The sequence below is a fragment of the Nannobrachium achirus genome (genome assembly GCF_963921795.1).
Source record: "Nannobrachium achirus genome assembly, chromosome: 6".
Classification (NCBI taxonomy): Eukaryota; Metazoa; Chordata; class Actinopteri; order Myctophiformes; family Myctophidae; genus Nannobrachium; species Nannobrachium achirus.
The window spans coordinates 34,475,748-34,492,709 of NC_137815.1; the positions used below are offsets into that span (position 1 = coordinate 34,475,748).

The 16,962-nt window shown below is 44.4% G+C and overlaps 1 protein-coding gene across 1 annotated transcript; it reads right to left on the reverse strand.

Annotated features, from left to right (window-relative positions):
• Positions 1-1,313: 1,313 nt before the first annotated feature.
• On the reverse strand, positions 1,314-13,073 carry guca1ab.2 (guanylate cyclase activator 1Ab.2; the record flags this gene model as incomplete). The annotated part of the gene is made up of 4 exons (XM_080728167.1): positions 1,314-1,453; positions 1,818-1,911; positions 10,712-10,861; positions 12,876-13,073. The coding sequence occupies 4 exons, from the start codon at positions 13,071-13,073 to the stop codon at positions 1,314-1,316; spliced, it is 582 nt and encodes a 193-aa protein (XP_080584293.1).
• Between the last annotated feature and the right edge of the window lie 3,889 nt (positions 13,074-16,962).

A 16,962-nucleotide genomic window follows, 5' to 3' on the forward strand; every position in this document is an offset into this window, starting at 1 on the left:
CACAGTGTTTAGTTGCCAATATTTTGCCTAAGGAATGTTTTTCATGCAAAACAAATGCTTGCAATGGATTCAGAATGACGAAGAACCCCTAGTTTGACCCTTCACATGCTACTTAAAGCATATTTCTTTTCTTTTTTTATATATTTCTAGTGGAGTCAATGGGACAGTGAATATACAAATGTCCATAACTTTTTTTCGCGATGTTTCCGGCAGAGCAGGCCTCTCATTCTGTGGACCTTAATGACCAAACTAATAGATAAAACAGAAATAAAAAGTGTGGCAGAACATCACAGGTTCAACCCTATTCCTTGAGCTTTTGGGCATGTGGATCCCCGACTAATAGGACAGCTCACCTAATAAACACACACACACACACACGCGCGCGCGCGCGCGCACACACACACACACACACACACACACACACACACACACACACACACACACACACACACACACACACACACACACACACACACACACACACACACACAGAGAGAAGAGGAGACCTGCATGTAGACAGTCTTGTCTTGATATAAAAAAATTCTGTTGAAAAATAATTCATAATATATTATTTCTTCAGGGAAGCTCAGAAAAACGAATTGTTTTCATTGCTCCATCCAATAAAATCTAGAAATGTATAAATACAAACATGGAATTGGTGTTGATTTATTTTTGATAGAAAATCCATACAAATAACATAATATGGTTACTTTCCACAGTGAATCTGAATGAGTGTAGCCTATAATGTTCAGATACAGGAAGAGTGGGCGCGTCAATGATAAACTGGCAATTTTTTTTCTCCAAAATGTATAAAGAATAAAGAATTTGGAAAATGATTTCAAGTAATATATAGTGTACTTGATTTGAACATGCTTGAACATTTGACATTTAAGGCCTAATATTTCTACATGCTATAATTGGCTACAAAACCTTTGGTTAGTCAGTCATTATGGGCATAAACAAGAAGTTGAAGGGCACATTGGTCAACAAAAGAACAATGTTCACTTGTTCAGAAGACAATGTACAGGTAAAATAAAGATACAGGGATACATTTCCCTTTGTAGTGTATCTCAGTTTTATACTTAAATTATATACAGTATAGCACATAACAAATATTCAAGAATTCTGTGTTTGTTTGATGACATGACGTGATGGCATATCAAATGTATACAGTATATACAAGGACACTTCATGTGGGCAAACAGGTTAAGTCCATATCCTGCTATCCATGGTGAAGACTCTCTTGAATTATCCAAAATGCTGCTCAGCTCTCTTTCAGTTTTTGGCACCAATTTAAAACCATATAAGCAGGACTACTGTCCAGCTTTACGGTCTGTCTTCTCTGATTCAATCTTCAGGACAATGTGTGTGAGATCCAAACTCTCTGTTAATGTTGCCAGCAATGCTTCATCGTTCTGAATCCCATCCATGAACTCTTCATAGGACAGCTCACCTAATAAACGCGCATGCACGCATAGTCGCACGCACAGTCGCACACACACACACACACACACTTCAGGAGTTAGAACACTTGTAGGTCTACGAGATGAGTGCAATGATTTCAAGAAAAAAAGTGTCTTGTAGAATTTACATATATGCCATTTTCTAGTGAACTTTGATACATTTCTCAAAGAGGAAGTAGTAGTCTATTATTTCTAATTTCAAACCTTTTGATTTGCAAGAAAACAAGGAAAAACAATTAAGTATACTGTACATGCATGGCCAAAGCAAATTAACACACTATGCTCATAGCAGAAAGGGCTTTGCAGCATTAAAAATTAATCATAATATTGTGGAAAGTTTAGAAAGAGTCTTACCATCTCCATTGATGTCAATCTTGTCAAACACCATGTTGGCAAAGTCTTCGGCTGACATGGTATCAGTAGTGTTTCCATTGATTGCACGAATGGACTAAATGTTAGAAAGAAGAAAGGATGTAAATTAGAAACAGTTTGCAACATGTCAGTATTCAAAGCCAGTGTTGTTGCATTGTAAACCAAGGAATGCCTTGCTAAAGCCAGTGTCATGATCTGAGCCTGAGGATTGTTGTGTTATCTCTTTCAACCAGCAGGTGTCAGCTAAATATTAAGTATTTATCTGCACATTACCACCCTTCCTTAATATGGCTGAGTGAGATATGATTTACAATCATAATGTTATAATACATCAGACTCCATCAGACAGTAGTGTTTTTTCTAGGTAGGCCTTTTCAAAGAAGACTTACAGAAAACAAAACAAATATCTTTATTAAAGCAGTTCAATTTTGTCCAATCTGTTGTGGTGGTTCGTTCGGACACCGCCCGCCAGGTAGGCCCTGCATGTCAGAGAAGCGCACCCTGGATGGGAGAGCGAGCCCTAGCAGACCAACACACTGTGTGGGCCAAGTGATTGACGGGCGTTACCTGCCGGCCCACACGCTTCATCAGGCACAAGCGTATGCACCTGTGGGCCCCACCCAACACAGGGGTGCATAAGTACTGAGCTCGCTCTCCCCTTCAGTCTGTGCTGGGAGTCTCTGACAGGCTGATCATGGGCAGACAGGCGGTAAGAGCCACCATATTTCCCTCTCCACCGCATGTTACTGTGTAAAGTGCATTATAGTAATGTTCCTTCTACTCATTACTTCTAGGCATGGACTGGGAGCGGACTGACACTGAGGAGTGTGTACCTGGATCAATGAGGAGCGCAAACCTGACTCACTGTGGAGTGTGTACCTATCACTGGAGAGTGTGTACTCGGCGAGCTGAGGAGAAGGACCTGGAAAAGGAGACCACAGCCTTACCTTCCGGACCCCCAGCGAGCCACCCCTATTCCTATTTTGTTGAGTATATCTCACTTCCCTTAAAACCATACTAGTATCCGGAAATTCTCTGGCCCCAGGCCCATTATACCCCGTGTTCATTTTATTTAGAAGATAGAGAATTAGACGGATTTGTGTAAGAGCGGGCACCTACTCACCTATTACCTGTCACCTGTGGAAAAGAACTATACTCACCTATTACCTATGGGAAAGAAATACTTTACCTGTCACCTGTAGAGAGGAACTATACTCACCTAGCGCCTGTGGGGAAGAGAGACTATACAATGGAATTATGCTCGCCTGTTTCCTGTGGAGGGAAACCCCTTTAAAGTAACTCTTACCTACCCCCTGGCCCCCCCCCACGAAGAGGAGAAACGACAGCCCCGTCCGGGGAAAACCTTGTGTTGATTTATTAAAAGACAATTTCAGTTATTCACATTTATGTTGTTCATTCATGCTACGTTGCATTACAATGCTGTTGTAAAATAAGAACTGTTCAATAAATGCCCGAGTTGGCAACACTGTCTTTGCTCTCTTGTGCCTTGGTTTGGGTTCAGTCTCCACACATGGTGTGCAGAATACGGGTACTGAACCTCACCTAGACGCAATATGACAACCACACCGGCCCTAAACGCTCTGTTACAGAGCCAGGCCGAATTACAGCAAGCGGTGACTAAATTAATAGAGAAAATCCAAATTGACCAAAACGTTAATCCCACACGTCCGCCTGGAGAAGTGTTAACGAAACTGTCCCCCGATGATGATATTGAAGCCTTCCTGGAGGTGTTCGAGCGCACCGCTGCCCGGGAACGATGGCCCGTCCCCGACTGGGGCAGCATCATCGCTCCTTTCCTCTCAGGAGAAGCCCAACGTGTGTGCCGTGACCTACCCCTGGCAGAGGCCCGTGAATATAGGCGCCTGAAAGCAGCTATCTTGGCTAGTCAAGGTTATAGTATGCCGGCCCGAGCCCAGCGCTTCCATGGGTGGAACATGCAAGCGGCGCTGCCGCCTCGGCCCCAAATAGCCGCTCTCCTCCGCCTAACTCATGGGTGGCTGACTACGGCCGGTGACCCGCCACTGATTGAGAGAATTGTCATAGACAAATGTATACGTTCCCTGCCGCCTGATGCCCGCCGCTATGCCTCACAGGTGAGCCCAAATTCCGTGGAGGCCCTGGTTGCGCTCCTGGAAAATCACCAAGTGAGTACAGAGATGATGAGAAGCACAAAGTCAGAGATTCCCAGAGGGACGGGGGAGGCACGTTACAACCGGGACCGCTCGCGGCCTCCGGCTACTTCCCTGTCGCCTACTACTACGAGACGAGCCGCCACAGAGCGGACTGCCCGAAGCCAACCGCAGACATCACGCCGGTGCTACGTCTGCGGGAAAGCGGATCATATCGCATGGTCCTGCCCGGACCGAGACCGGGACGTATCCATGCCATCCGCCACCGCCGCCTCCGACGGCCGACGCCCCTGCCTTCACTCCGGGAGCCAGCGGCGGCGCCACTCCAACCTGCCGGTGAGAATTGACGGAGTGGACACCCAGGCTCTTCTCGACTCGGGGAGCGTCGTCACGCTGGTACACGCTGAGCATGCCGGGCGTCCCACCTCCAGCCGTATGCCGGTCAGCTGTGTGCATGGGGATGTGCGCTCCTACCCAACGACGCTGATACGCGTCCAATCCACCAAAGGAGATGTCGAAGTGGAAGCTGGAATTGTACCTAACCTACCGGTCCCCCTGCTCATCGGCACGGACTGTGTGCTGTTTGAGAGACATTGGAACCCGGGGGGCAGAGGACCGCCGCGGCCGCGGCGAAGAAGAAAGATCCGGCCGGGCCCCCGTTGGAGGAACTCATTGCCCGCGTGCCCGGTCTTCCGCGCCGAATCAGAGGGACCAGAGAGCGAACCCTCTCCAGACGAGGAGCTGCAGGGAGATGCACCCGAGGCGGAGGAAGCGCCGCGGGGCACCTCGTCAGAAGAGCCAGAGCCGGTGGCGTGGCCTGACTTCCCCGAAGAGGAGGATGAGAGCTCTCCGCTCAGAGGGGACTTCGCCACACAACAGTGGAACGATCCGAACCTGGAAAATGCTCGGAGGAACGTCAGCGCGATTGATGGGAAACTATGTGAAGGGGTGAGTGAATTAATTTCCCCCTATTTCCTTGTGCGGAGGGATTTACTGTATAGAGGGTGGCGGAACAACACTGGGGACGTGATAGAACAGCTGCTCGTGCCAAAAGAATATGTCACCAGAGTATTGTATTTGGCCCACACGCACCAGCTGGGGGCGCACCTGGGCGTGAAGAAAACCACCGATCGCATCAATGCACGGTTTTATTGGCCAGGCATAAAACGAGCAGTAGAGGACTTTTGCAAAGGCTGCGGTGTATGCCAGCTCACCGCACCCCGTCCTTTCCAACGTAACCCTCTCATACCTATGCCTATCATTTCCACCCCATTCAGCCGCATTGGTATGGATATAGTCGGCCCCCTCCCCAAATCGGCTCGGGGACACAAATATATATTGGTAATACTAGACTATGCAACTCGGTACCCCGAGGCAATACCCCTGAGAGCCGCTACAGCCAGAGCAGTGGCGCACGAGCTCTTCATGCTATTCAGCCGGGTCGGAATAGCCGATGCCATTTTATCGGATCAAGGCACATGTTTCATGTCTCGCGTCATCACCGAACTCTATAAATGGCTTAAAATAGATAAAATAAAGACCTCTATCTTTCACCCGCAATCGGACGGATTAGTGGAACGCTTTAATAAAAGTTTAAAGCAGATGTTAAAAAAGTTGATAGATATAGATGGCAAAGATTGGGATCGCTTGATTCCGCTGGTGTTGTTCGCCATACGGGAGGTGCCTCAAGCGTCTACGGGGTACTCCCCGTTTGAATTGCTATATGGACGGCAGCCACGGGGGCTGTTGGATATAGCAAAGGAAACATGGGAAAGCCAACCTTCCCCACATCGTTCTGTCATTGACCATGTGGAACAATTACAGGAGAGAGCCAAGAAGATCTGGCCGCTCGTTCGTGAACACATGGAACAAGCGCAGCGCGCCCAGTGCAGGGTGTACAACCGAGGCGCCACGCTGCGGAGCTTTGAGGTGGGCGAAAAAGTGCTGGTGCTCATTCCCACGAGCGAATGTAAATTTCTCGCAAAATGGCAAGGGCCATACGAAATTATGGAGAAACTGGGCCCGGTCAACTACCGCGTGCGCCAAATAGGGCGGCGGAAAACTATGCAAATTTACCATATTAATCTGCTGAAAAAGTGGCACGTTGTGCCTCCTGTCGCTCTCCCGGCCCTACTAACCACTCTCTCCTCTCAGAACCCGCCTCCAGTCCCTATTGGAGAGGAACTGTCCCCAGCTCAGGCGCAAGATATACGTGAGCTTCTGAGCAGGAATGCGGACCGGTTCTCAGAACTGCCGGGCCGTACCCACGCTATTGCGCACGACATCCAAACAACCCCGGGGAAAATAGTGAGACAACGTCCGTACCGTATCCCAGAGGCCCGGCGAGGAGCCGTAAAAGAGGAGGTAACAAATATGCTACAACTGGGAGTTATAGAGGAGTCACACAGTGCCTGGTCGAGTCCCATTGTGCTGGTCCCCAAGCCGGACGGCACAATCCGGTTCTGCAATGATTTCCGTAAATTAAATGAGATTTCAAATTTTGATGCTTACCCCATGCCCCGGGTAGATGAATTAATCGAGCGGCTGGGCCCCGCTCGATTTGTAAGCACCCTCGATTTGACAAAAGGCTATTGGCAAGTGCCCCTTACAAAAGAAACCAAAGAGAAAACAGCCTTCTCTACCCCTGAAGGGCTGTTCCAATATACTGTCTTACCGTTCGGGGTACACGGTGCCCCCGCAACATTTCAGAGACTCATGGACCGAGTATTAAGGCCCCATCATCTCTATGCCGCCGCATATTTAGATGACGTTGTGATCCACAGCAGCACCTGGGAGAATCACCTCCATCACATCGAAGCAGTCCTGGGAGCTCTCCGACGAGCGGGTCTGACCGCCAACGCCAAGAAGTGCCGAATAGGTCTGTATGAGGCCGAATATTTGGGTTTCACTATTGGGCGCGGGTGCGTAAAACCCCAATTACGCAAAGTGGAGCGTATACGCGAATGGCCCAAACCCGTCAACAAGAAGCAGTTAAAGTCATTCTTGGGAATCATGTCCTACTATAACAAGTTCATAAATAACTATGCTACCCTTGCAGCTCCCTTGTACGAGATGACCCGACAAAGTCGGCCCAATATGCTGCGCTGGACAGAGGAGACCGAGGCCGTGTTCCGAGGCCTCAAACTGAAGCTCTGCGATGAGCCGGTCCTAAAAACCCCGGACTTCGGTAAGAATTTTCTACTCCACACCGACGCCTCGAACACAGGCCTCGGGGCCGTGCTCTCGCAAGTCATTGATGACGAAGAGCACCCAGTAGTCTTCATTAGCAGAAAGCTCTTAAAGCATGAACTTAATTATGCAACGATAGAGAAAGAGGCTCTTGCTATTAAGTGGGCCATACACCACCTACGCTATTATTTGTGGGGAAGGCGTTTCACTCTCATAACGGACCACGCACCATTGAAATGGATGGCTAAAAGTAAGGACACTAATAAGAGAATAACACGTTGGTTTCTGGAGTTGCAGGATTACAACTTTGAGGTGGAGCATAAACCAGGGAAGGATATTCCCCATGCCGATGCCCTGTCCAGGCTCTATGAGGAAGAGCGGCAAGTTTGCGAACCAGTAGCAAACTTAAGGGGGGGGATGTGTGGTGGTTCGTTCGGACACCGCCCGCCAGGTAGGCCCTGCATGTCAGAGAAGCGCACCCTGGATGGGAGAGCGAGCCCTAGCAGACCAACACACTGTGTGGGCCAAGTGATTGACGGGCGTTACCTGCCGGCCCACACGCTTCATCAGGCACAAGCGTATGCACCTGTGGGCCCCACCCAACACAGGGGTGCATAAGTACTGAGCTCGCTCTCCCCTTCAGTCTGTGCTGGGAGTCTCTGACAGGCTGATCATGGGCAGACAGGCGGTAAGAGCCACCATATTTCCCTCTCCACCGCATGTTACTGTGTAAAGTGCATTATAGTAATGTTCCTTCTACTCATTACTTCTAGGCATGGACTGGGAGCGGACTGACACTGAGGAGTGTGTACCTGGATCAATGAGGAGCGCAAACCTGACTCACTGTGGAGTGTGTACCTATCACTGGAGAGTGTGTACTCGGCGAGCTGAGGAGAAGGACCTGGAAAAGGAGACCACAGCCTTACCTTCCGGACCCCCAGCGAGCCACCCCTATTCCTATTTTGTTGAGTATATCTCACTTCCCTTAAAACCATACTAGTATCCGGAAATTCTCTGGCCCCAGGCCCATTATACCCCGTGTTCATTTTATTTAGAAGATAGAGAATTAGACGGATTTGTGTAAGAGCGGGCACCTACTCACCTATTACCTGTCACCTGTGGAAAAGAACTATACTCACCTATTACCTATGGGAAAGAAATACTTTACCTGTCACCTGTAGAGAGGAACTATACTCACCTAGCGCCTGTGGGGAAGAGAGACTATACAATGGAATTATGCTCGCCTGTTTCCTGTGGAGGGAAACCCCTTTAAAGTAACTCTTACCTACCCCCCTGGCCCCCCCCCACGAAGAGGAGAAACGACAGCCCCGTCCGGGGAAAACCTTGTGTTGATTTATTAAAAGACAATTTCAGTTATTCACATTTATGTTGTTCATTCATGCTACGTTGCATTACAATGCTGTTGTAAAATAAGAACTGTTCAATAAATGCCCGAGTTGGCAACACTGTCTTTGCTCTCTTGTGCCTTGGTTTGGGTTCAGTCTCCACACTGTATAGAAGTATGAGATGAGTGTTAATTTTGACAAGATTCTGATTCAGTCTTAGTCCTTTGGATAACACACCATTTAGTTTTAGTCCTATTTTATTAATCTGAAATAGTATAGTCTTAGTATAGTCTTAGTCGACTAAATATAAAAATATCTGTAGTCTTTTAGTCTTAGTCTCAACAAAATGAACACTGTATACATTATAACTTATGCAATTGAGGTGGTTGTATTTTGTCTCCATGCATTTAGATCGTGTCAAAGTCATGTCTCACCTATAGACACAGGATATGACAAGAATTTTGACCTGAACATTTCAGCACTTGAGCAGGAAACCGGGTTGAAATCTTCTGTAGTAGAGGAAAGTTACAAATAGTGCAGCTTTAGGGCAAACAGATTAGGCGGGGAAGTTAGTCTGAAGTGGTTGGTTTTTTAGGGTTGTTTTAAAAGAATAGGACACTAACAGGTCACTTCTGTCCCGATCTGTGATAGTTGTTTCAGGACAGCAGTTACTCAAGACATTATAATTAGTCCTGTGTTTCACAACCTTATTAATTTCAAGAACCACCAGTTTGATATGCATTAGGCCATGGACCCCCATTTGACCCCAATCTAAAATCCTCAGTTTTAAAGCAGTATTTAATTTTCTATCAATTACCCAATGAAGCCTTGAATTGTTCTTGTTTTTGCTGTATTCCTGAGACAATAATTTGATGTCATCGGACAGTAGGAGACTCAAAGAGTCAAAGTGTCCACTGGTCATCAAATTATTAGCTTAGGAATGCGACTCTCCATGAATTCAAGTCATGGAGTGTGTAATTGATAGAAAAAAAGTCATTTTTGGGTGAACTACTCCTACTTTAAATTAACTTTAAGACTAGTAATACGCCTCAGGGCGACATGCGGCGGTCGCGCCATGTCTTGGCCATCTGGCCAGTGATGTATATCTGACCAGTTACCCCTGGTACTCATATATGGAGATCCATGTACTGTATATGGAGATATGCTGTGAGCACCCAAACATGCTTACTCAGTTATTGTCTCCACCAGCCGAAGGCTGAGGGAGAGTATGTTTTCCCCTCCGTCCGTCCGTCCGTCCGTCCGTCCGTGCGTCCGTCCGTCCGTCCGTGCGTGCGTGCGTCCGTGCGTCCTCGCAGTTTGTGAGCAGCTAATCTCAGTCACCGTTGGCCCGATCGCTGCCAAACTGAGCACACACACTCCCTGGATGCCAATCTAGAACCTCTGCCCCACATTTTTCAAATCAGCCTCATGGTGGCGCTATAACAGGCCGATTTGTGTGGCCTGGTTGTTACCAGCTAATCTCCGGCGCCGTTGGCCCGATCGCTGCCAAACTGAGCACACACACTCCCTGGATGCTAATTCAGAACCTCTTCCCCACATTTTTTAAATCAGCCTCATGGTGGCGCTATAACAGGCTGATTTGTGTGGCCTGGTGGAGACCTGTGCTCGGAAGAGCACTGCTTCTAGTTCGTTATGTGAAAGTCCTATGACATCTATGACATCTGACATACATATACAATCCCTTTTATGCCCATACATGGAGATCCCTGTCTGTAGAACCAGCCACACAGATATGGGCTGTCTTGGCCATATATGGATTCTGTTAGTGTGGTATGTGGCCGATGTGGCCTCCATATATGGGCATTCCCATATGAAGTCCTGTTAGATATGGGCTTAATATTGATGACATCAGGGATCTCCATGTATGGGCATAAAAGAGATTATGTTAGTGTGGTTCCCCTGACATCACAGTGAAGTCAGAGTGTGATGTCAGAGCAGCAAACTCATTCTATTAGAGTGGTTCCCCTGACACTCAGTGATGTCACCTGTGATGTCACAGTGATGTGTCAGGGGAACCACAGTGTCAGGCGTGACAGAGATGCATGCGGTCAACCTGTGACCGTTCACATACTAAACTTCGACCTATGGTCGCAATTATAGACCCAACCGGACGCCCATGGTGGCCCGGACCAGACAATTTGACATGACAAGAAGACCAACCAACTCTCACCTTAATTATTAGAAGCAGCTCGTCGCGGTCAATGCATCCACTCCCATCGACATCATACAGTTTAAAATACCAGCGAAGCTTCTGTTTCACCTCTCCCTTCAGCACCAGGCTGAGAGCTGCTACATACTCCATGAAGTCAATAAACCCATCCTAGAAAAACATAATAACACACATTTCTTCAATAGAGAGGTTTGTCTTTATAAAATATAAAGGAAAAGAAAAGAAACAAAAATAAAATAAAGAAAGAAAATAAAATACAAGAAGCAAAAAGAACTTGACTTCTTGGCGTGCATGGAAGTATCTTTGAAATAGGCATCTCACTAAAACAGCATTCAATCAACTCTCACTTTTCAATACTGATCATGTTAATTTGTTATGTTTTCCATCTTCAGCAATATAAATGTCTATAGCAATATGGGTCATCATCCTTTTTTTGTTGCAAAATTGATATTTCTGCCTAACTCTACTCTCCTAACATTGCTGCCTCACTGTGGCTTGTTATTGCCAATGACCTAAGCCAGTGTTTCTCAATCTTTTTTGGCTTTAGTACCCCCTTTCCCTGATTTCTGAATCCAAGTACCCCCTTTACCCGACAACATTTTGCTCATAAAACTCCATGGTGCACCAAACCATAAATAATGGTAGGCCTATATGAGCACTGAACAGATTTATTCTCAACACTGTGGCCAAAACATTTCAGTCCAGTTTTCATGTCAATAACTATAAAACTTTCAAGCACATCCCAGGTCCCTGGTACTATTTAATTTTGTGTGGCAAACTATCAGGCTCACACCAATGTCTCCATGTATCATCATTAAACATAACATATTTTCCCCCTCCTAACTTAATGTTTTTTAATTCTTTAACTATGAATAATAATATATTTGGGGGGCATTTACCTGAGTACCCCCTGCAGTACCTCTGCGTACCCCTAGGGGTACACGTACCCCAATTTGAGAAACACTGACCTAAGCCAATCAGAATGCTTGTTACATAAAAAAAAAAAAAAAAGAACTGAGGCAATTATGCTATGAGGCTAACTTTTTGACTTTTGGCAGAAATGATTTTGAATGTGTAACAAGCATTCTGATGAGAACATAAGGCAGGGTGAATCAGCAGCAGGTCTGATCTGCTCTGAGGGCTGGTTTCTCTTGGAGATAAACATGACTTTAAAATGAGTTTTATTTGGTTCTGGGATCTTAGAATTATAATAAGATCTCTGGACCCTTTGACTAAGTAAAAATGTAATTTCTTCTTTATTGAAAACCTTTAAAATATGGGTCAGGCAATTATGCTATGAGGCTAAACGATGAGTAGGTTAGCTGGTTAAGAGAGGAGTGGGTGGGATAAGCCCATAATAGGCTGGTGTTCCCCAGATAGATTAGCAGAGATAACAAGACTCTCTGTGTGCTGAATACATAAGCACTCTCACATTGTGGCAAATCACTGCCTGATAGTGTTCAAATGAGGCATTTGATAGTAATAATGGAAATCAATTTCCCTAACTATGAAGACCAATTTTTAATTTTGCAAAAGAAAAGAAAAGAAGATACATTTGCATCAGTGTGTTTTGTAAACCTAAACCATTTGTCTAAAAGATACAATTGTAAAACACATTATCTTTATAGAAAAGTGTCCTTCTGTGAAGATGATGAGCATATGGCCTTTTGAAACAATATCCATGATAATCACAGGACCAGGGACGGAGTAAGCCCTGCAAGGGCCCCTGGCCGTTAATTTTTTAGGGCCCCCAACCTCCACCATAACACCCCCTCCATCCCGACGCGCACTACCCAGCTCGGATTTTAAGCCATGATGATTATCTGTGGGCCAAGAAAGCATATCTGTAGACAACAGAGGAGGGGCCCACACATTTGATATTTTAATTAACGTATACATTTAATTTTAGTAAATTGTCATTTATCACGCAGCCCAGTTCCCCCAAGGGCCCCTGAGAGCCAAGGGCCCCTGGCAACAGCCCCACTGGCCCAATGGTTAATACAGCCCTGCACAGGACCACAATGGTTATCCTTTTAGCAATCATTGCATTATCGTACCACTATTCAATCAATTAAAAAACAAAAAAAACATCCATGATTATCTCATTATTTCCAAATAGATAAAATAAATATGTAAATAATGTGTAAAAAAATAAATATCTTACGCCATTCATATCGAACGTTGAAAACATTCTCTGCACATATTCGTTTGAAGTTGGCGTTAAGTTTTTCAATCCAAAGAACTTCTTGAACTCGTAGTATGTCAGCAGTCCAGATGGGCATTCCGTCATGAATTTTCTGTACCACTGATGACTCTCACATTCACATAGTTCCTCCAGAGAAACACCACTGCTATTTCCCATGTTTCTTCTTTAAAATTGAAAAAGAGAAAAGCACACTAATAGCAACCATTCCAAAAAAAAACAAGTGTTTACTGTGTTGATGGAGCCATTGTACGTGAGCAGATTAACACAGCATATGTCTGCAAGTAGCAGCGTGGTGCTGAGGATGACAGGACAACCAATCAGATCATGTGTCCGCCTGTGAGAAAAGCTCAAAACTTCTAATCCCCTTTGCTTGTTACTGAACGCTGAGGTAATAATAGAGACATAATGCAGTACGTGATGCAGTACGTGCATTTGTACAGCATATTGGCTGATGAAAATGCAAACTTTCTGAAAGGCAATTTTAATTCTTTATTGGCTGGAGAGTTGATAATGAAAGGATCCCAAGCTGTTAATTATTCAAATATCCACGTATAATATGCATTTTCTGAAATATGTAAACCATGAAAAAAGAAAACAGCCGGCATAAAGAGATTGAACTGTTTTATTTTGCCAACACAAACAGATGTATGACATGACAATGGCATGGATATCATCCCTTTGTCATCACTGATTTTGTCATCTTCCCTGACAGTGTTGCTATCAAGAAAGTGATCATTATGTCGTCTCAAATTGACAGGTATACTAGAAAGCTGCAGATGACAAATTAAGTGATGACAAATTTATGACATTCACTCATTCAGTCATCATGTATCAGGTAATAAGTGATGACAAAATAAAACCATCTGTTTCCTCAATCTGTTTATGCCAGTGGTTTATGGTTTGCATTGTTTATTGTCATCAAAAGCTTCAAGCTCGATCTGTGCCACAAACATGGGCAGAACAGGTTGGAACACTGAGGGAAAGGCGTGGGTTCTTCCAAGCGGTGGTAGTCAGATACATACAGGAATGCTATATAGATGTCCACCTCAGGTTTATTGAGAGTTTATTTATATCAACACAATATCAAACAATATGTAAATACCGTGTTGTCTTTGATTCCTTATTTTTTTCTCTTCCCTTGACCCTCCTCCCACCTGTCCCCCTCCTACGTTATACATTTCTTCTGTCTGGAAACAAACAAAATAATGGAGCTTGCACAAAACCATGTGACTATAAAGATTATTCTGATTCTGAAAAACTAAATAGCAAGTTGCTGACCAAAAAAAGTGTATAATGTTCATGGCATTATCTTACACATAAGAAACATCCTCCACTAAATATTTGGCAATGACATCCGTCAAGCTTCCTGACTAGTCCAAAGTGATCTCTCAGCATATCCTATACCAGTGCTATTCAACCTGCGGCCCGTGGGCGGCATGCGATGCGGCCCTGCAGCATGTCTAAGCGGCCCATCATGGTCATATAAATATATATTGTCTACTTTCAGTGTGGACAAATCATTTATGTAATTTTTAGTTTCTCTCCAAAACCACTAAGAAACAATTTTTGTCTTGTTTTATGTAATGCTTTTTTGCTATTTTGTTTGTTCCAAAAGAAGAAACTTCATAATTTCATCATCAATCATGAAATCTTTTGGTTCAATGTGGCTGTTTTCTGTGTGTTTCCTTGTTTTTTTGACTACTTAGTTAGTGTGTTACAAAATCATTGTCTAAACATCCAAAATACGACTGTCATTTTTAGCTTGCGGCCCTTAGACTTTTGGTATTTTGCAGAGTGGCCCCTGAGCCTTCTTAAGTTTAGTAGCCCTGCCCTATACGCTATACTGCAACAACTGATTTACCTTAGATACTGTACTCTTAACCACAACCCTAAAAACATATTGACAGTGTACTTGCTGTGAGCCTGTAGATCGGCTATTTTTGCTGAACGTTCGCCTATTTCTGCCATATGCCTAATATGACAAGCCCACAATAGGGACGCTATATATAGGGTTCATGTGGTTCAGGCTCTGGCATTTTGGGTCAAATGTAGACAGCAAGTGGACTGGAACAAGTTAACAAACAGCTAGGCCTCTGGACTGAACTGTAATCTTCTTTGAGTGAAAAATGTGTGTGCACAATACAAGCACTAAATGAGTATTTTGCTCTTTCTTGGAGGCCAAGAGGAAGTGGGACATCGGAGTGGGACTGGCACAGTGACAAGACTGTAAACTCCTGAGTCCTGACAAGTTCATTTAACTCAAAGCATAAAATATAGGAAGAGTCCATGTTGTGCAACACATTATACTACTGTTACTGTACCATTACATGGTGTACCTCCATCACACTTAACAGAGACTGCACCACTTTTGTATATTTGTTATAGATTTGTACAACATTTCTTTGTTTTAGTATTATAGGTTGAAATATCTCTATTTCTCCTCAATTATTCCTGTAGATATTCTTTCTTGTCTTTAGTGCTCTGTAGTGGGTTGACAGTAAAAAAGAACCTCTGGGAACTCAGATTGGGTTGACAGTAAAAGCCAAGGAACTGAGTTCATTCAGTTTACAATGTGGCAACATATAATGTGTGGCTACATGGGAATAGGCTATATATAATTCAAAAAAGAATGCAGAAGTTGCTCAGAGAGAAAACCATGTTTCCTTGTCCCTGACATGATGATTCATGAACTAAACGGGATTTATTATGGGCATGAGCCCAATCTGAAGATCCATTAACTTAGTGCTCAGTCAGAATGAGAAGTGATCAAACTGCCATCAGCACCAATCCAAGGAATCCCTGGAGTTTCGACACACAAGTCGAGTACTGCCTCCCACACGTCTCACGATTCCCTGGTTAGCATGCAAAGCAACTGCCAGCACATTCTAAACATTTCTCCCTCCCTGGATCAGTCCACATGGTTAATTCCGACTGAGTGATGACAGAGAAACAGGATGAACCGGTCCCTTTCGTCTCCGGGACAACCATGATGTAGGTGCAGCAGAGCAGACAGTCCAAAAAAATCACTGCCACTTCCCTGCTTCATTAGAAAAATGCTGTAGCCCTGGAGTGAGGAGGTACTATAAGACTGATTTCGTTTTTTAGATGTGAATACTATCTTATTTGTGAGATCCACTGAATGCGATGGCAGTCATTAAACAAATATAGTTTAGAAATCTGCTTGCTTTAGTGTAGGTTGCTTGAACATTGATCAAATTTAGACCTATATTTGAATACTGTTTATGCCTCAATGCCTGTCAAATATGTTGTACAGTACATTTCTGAATTAAACTGTACTGTAGGGTACATCTAAGTGAATGAGTTCTAAATCATTGCATCAGCTGTGAATCTCCACTTGAATGAGAGCTTGAACTCAATCAGTTCAGTAGTAACCACAACACAACGTAAACTGCTTAACTCCAGCATGAGACTAAATGTCTGTGTACGTGTATGTGTACGTGGTCAGCTTTGGTCAGTGAGAGCCTGAGAGGATTCTTGATCCCCATTAGTCAACTCATCTTAGCATTAGCCTGCTTTCTTAAGTCACATGCCTCACCTACAGTACTTCTGAAAATAATGCAGTGAAATGTACACAATACCTGTGGAGACAGTGGAGTATAAACCATTGGTTGAAGACTTTATTAGAAGTTTGCATAGGAAAAGGTACAGTTTCATGACGGTACAGTTCACTGGTACAAGGTCTACTAAAAGGAGATCCATGAAAAGACTAAGCTTATTCAGTGATACACTAAGATTGAAAATATATTTTTGTCTTAAACAATTCTAAAACTAACCAATCAACTGCCAATAGAATGTAAATGTAATATGTTTATGTATAACAGGTTATTATCTTACACCAGGCCATAGGCTATGTTTTCATCCTTGTTTCTGTGTGAGTGTGTCTGTCTCTCTGTTCGGAGCTAATCTCACAAACTACTGGACTGATCAGTGTCGCCTCCTCCCCATTTGTCCCCCAAATTGGCATCATTGTGGTGCTACTGTATATGCCAGCCTATAGCTTTACATTTTGGCCTATAACTCTTAA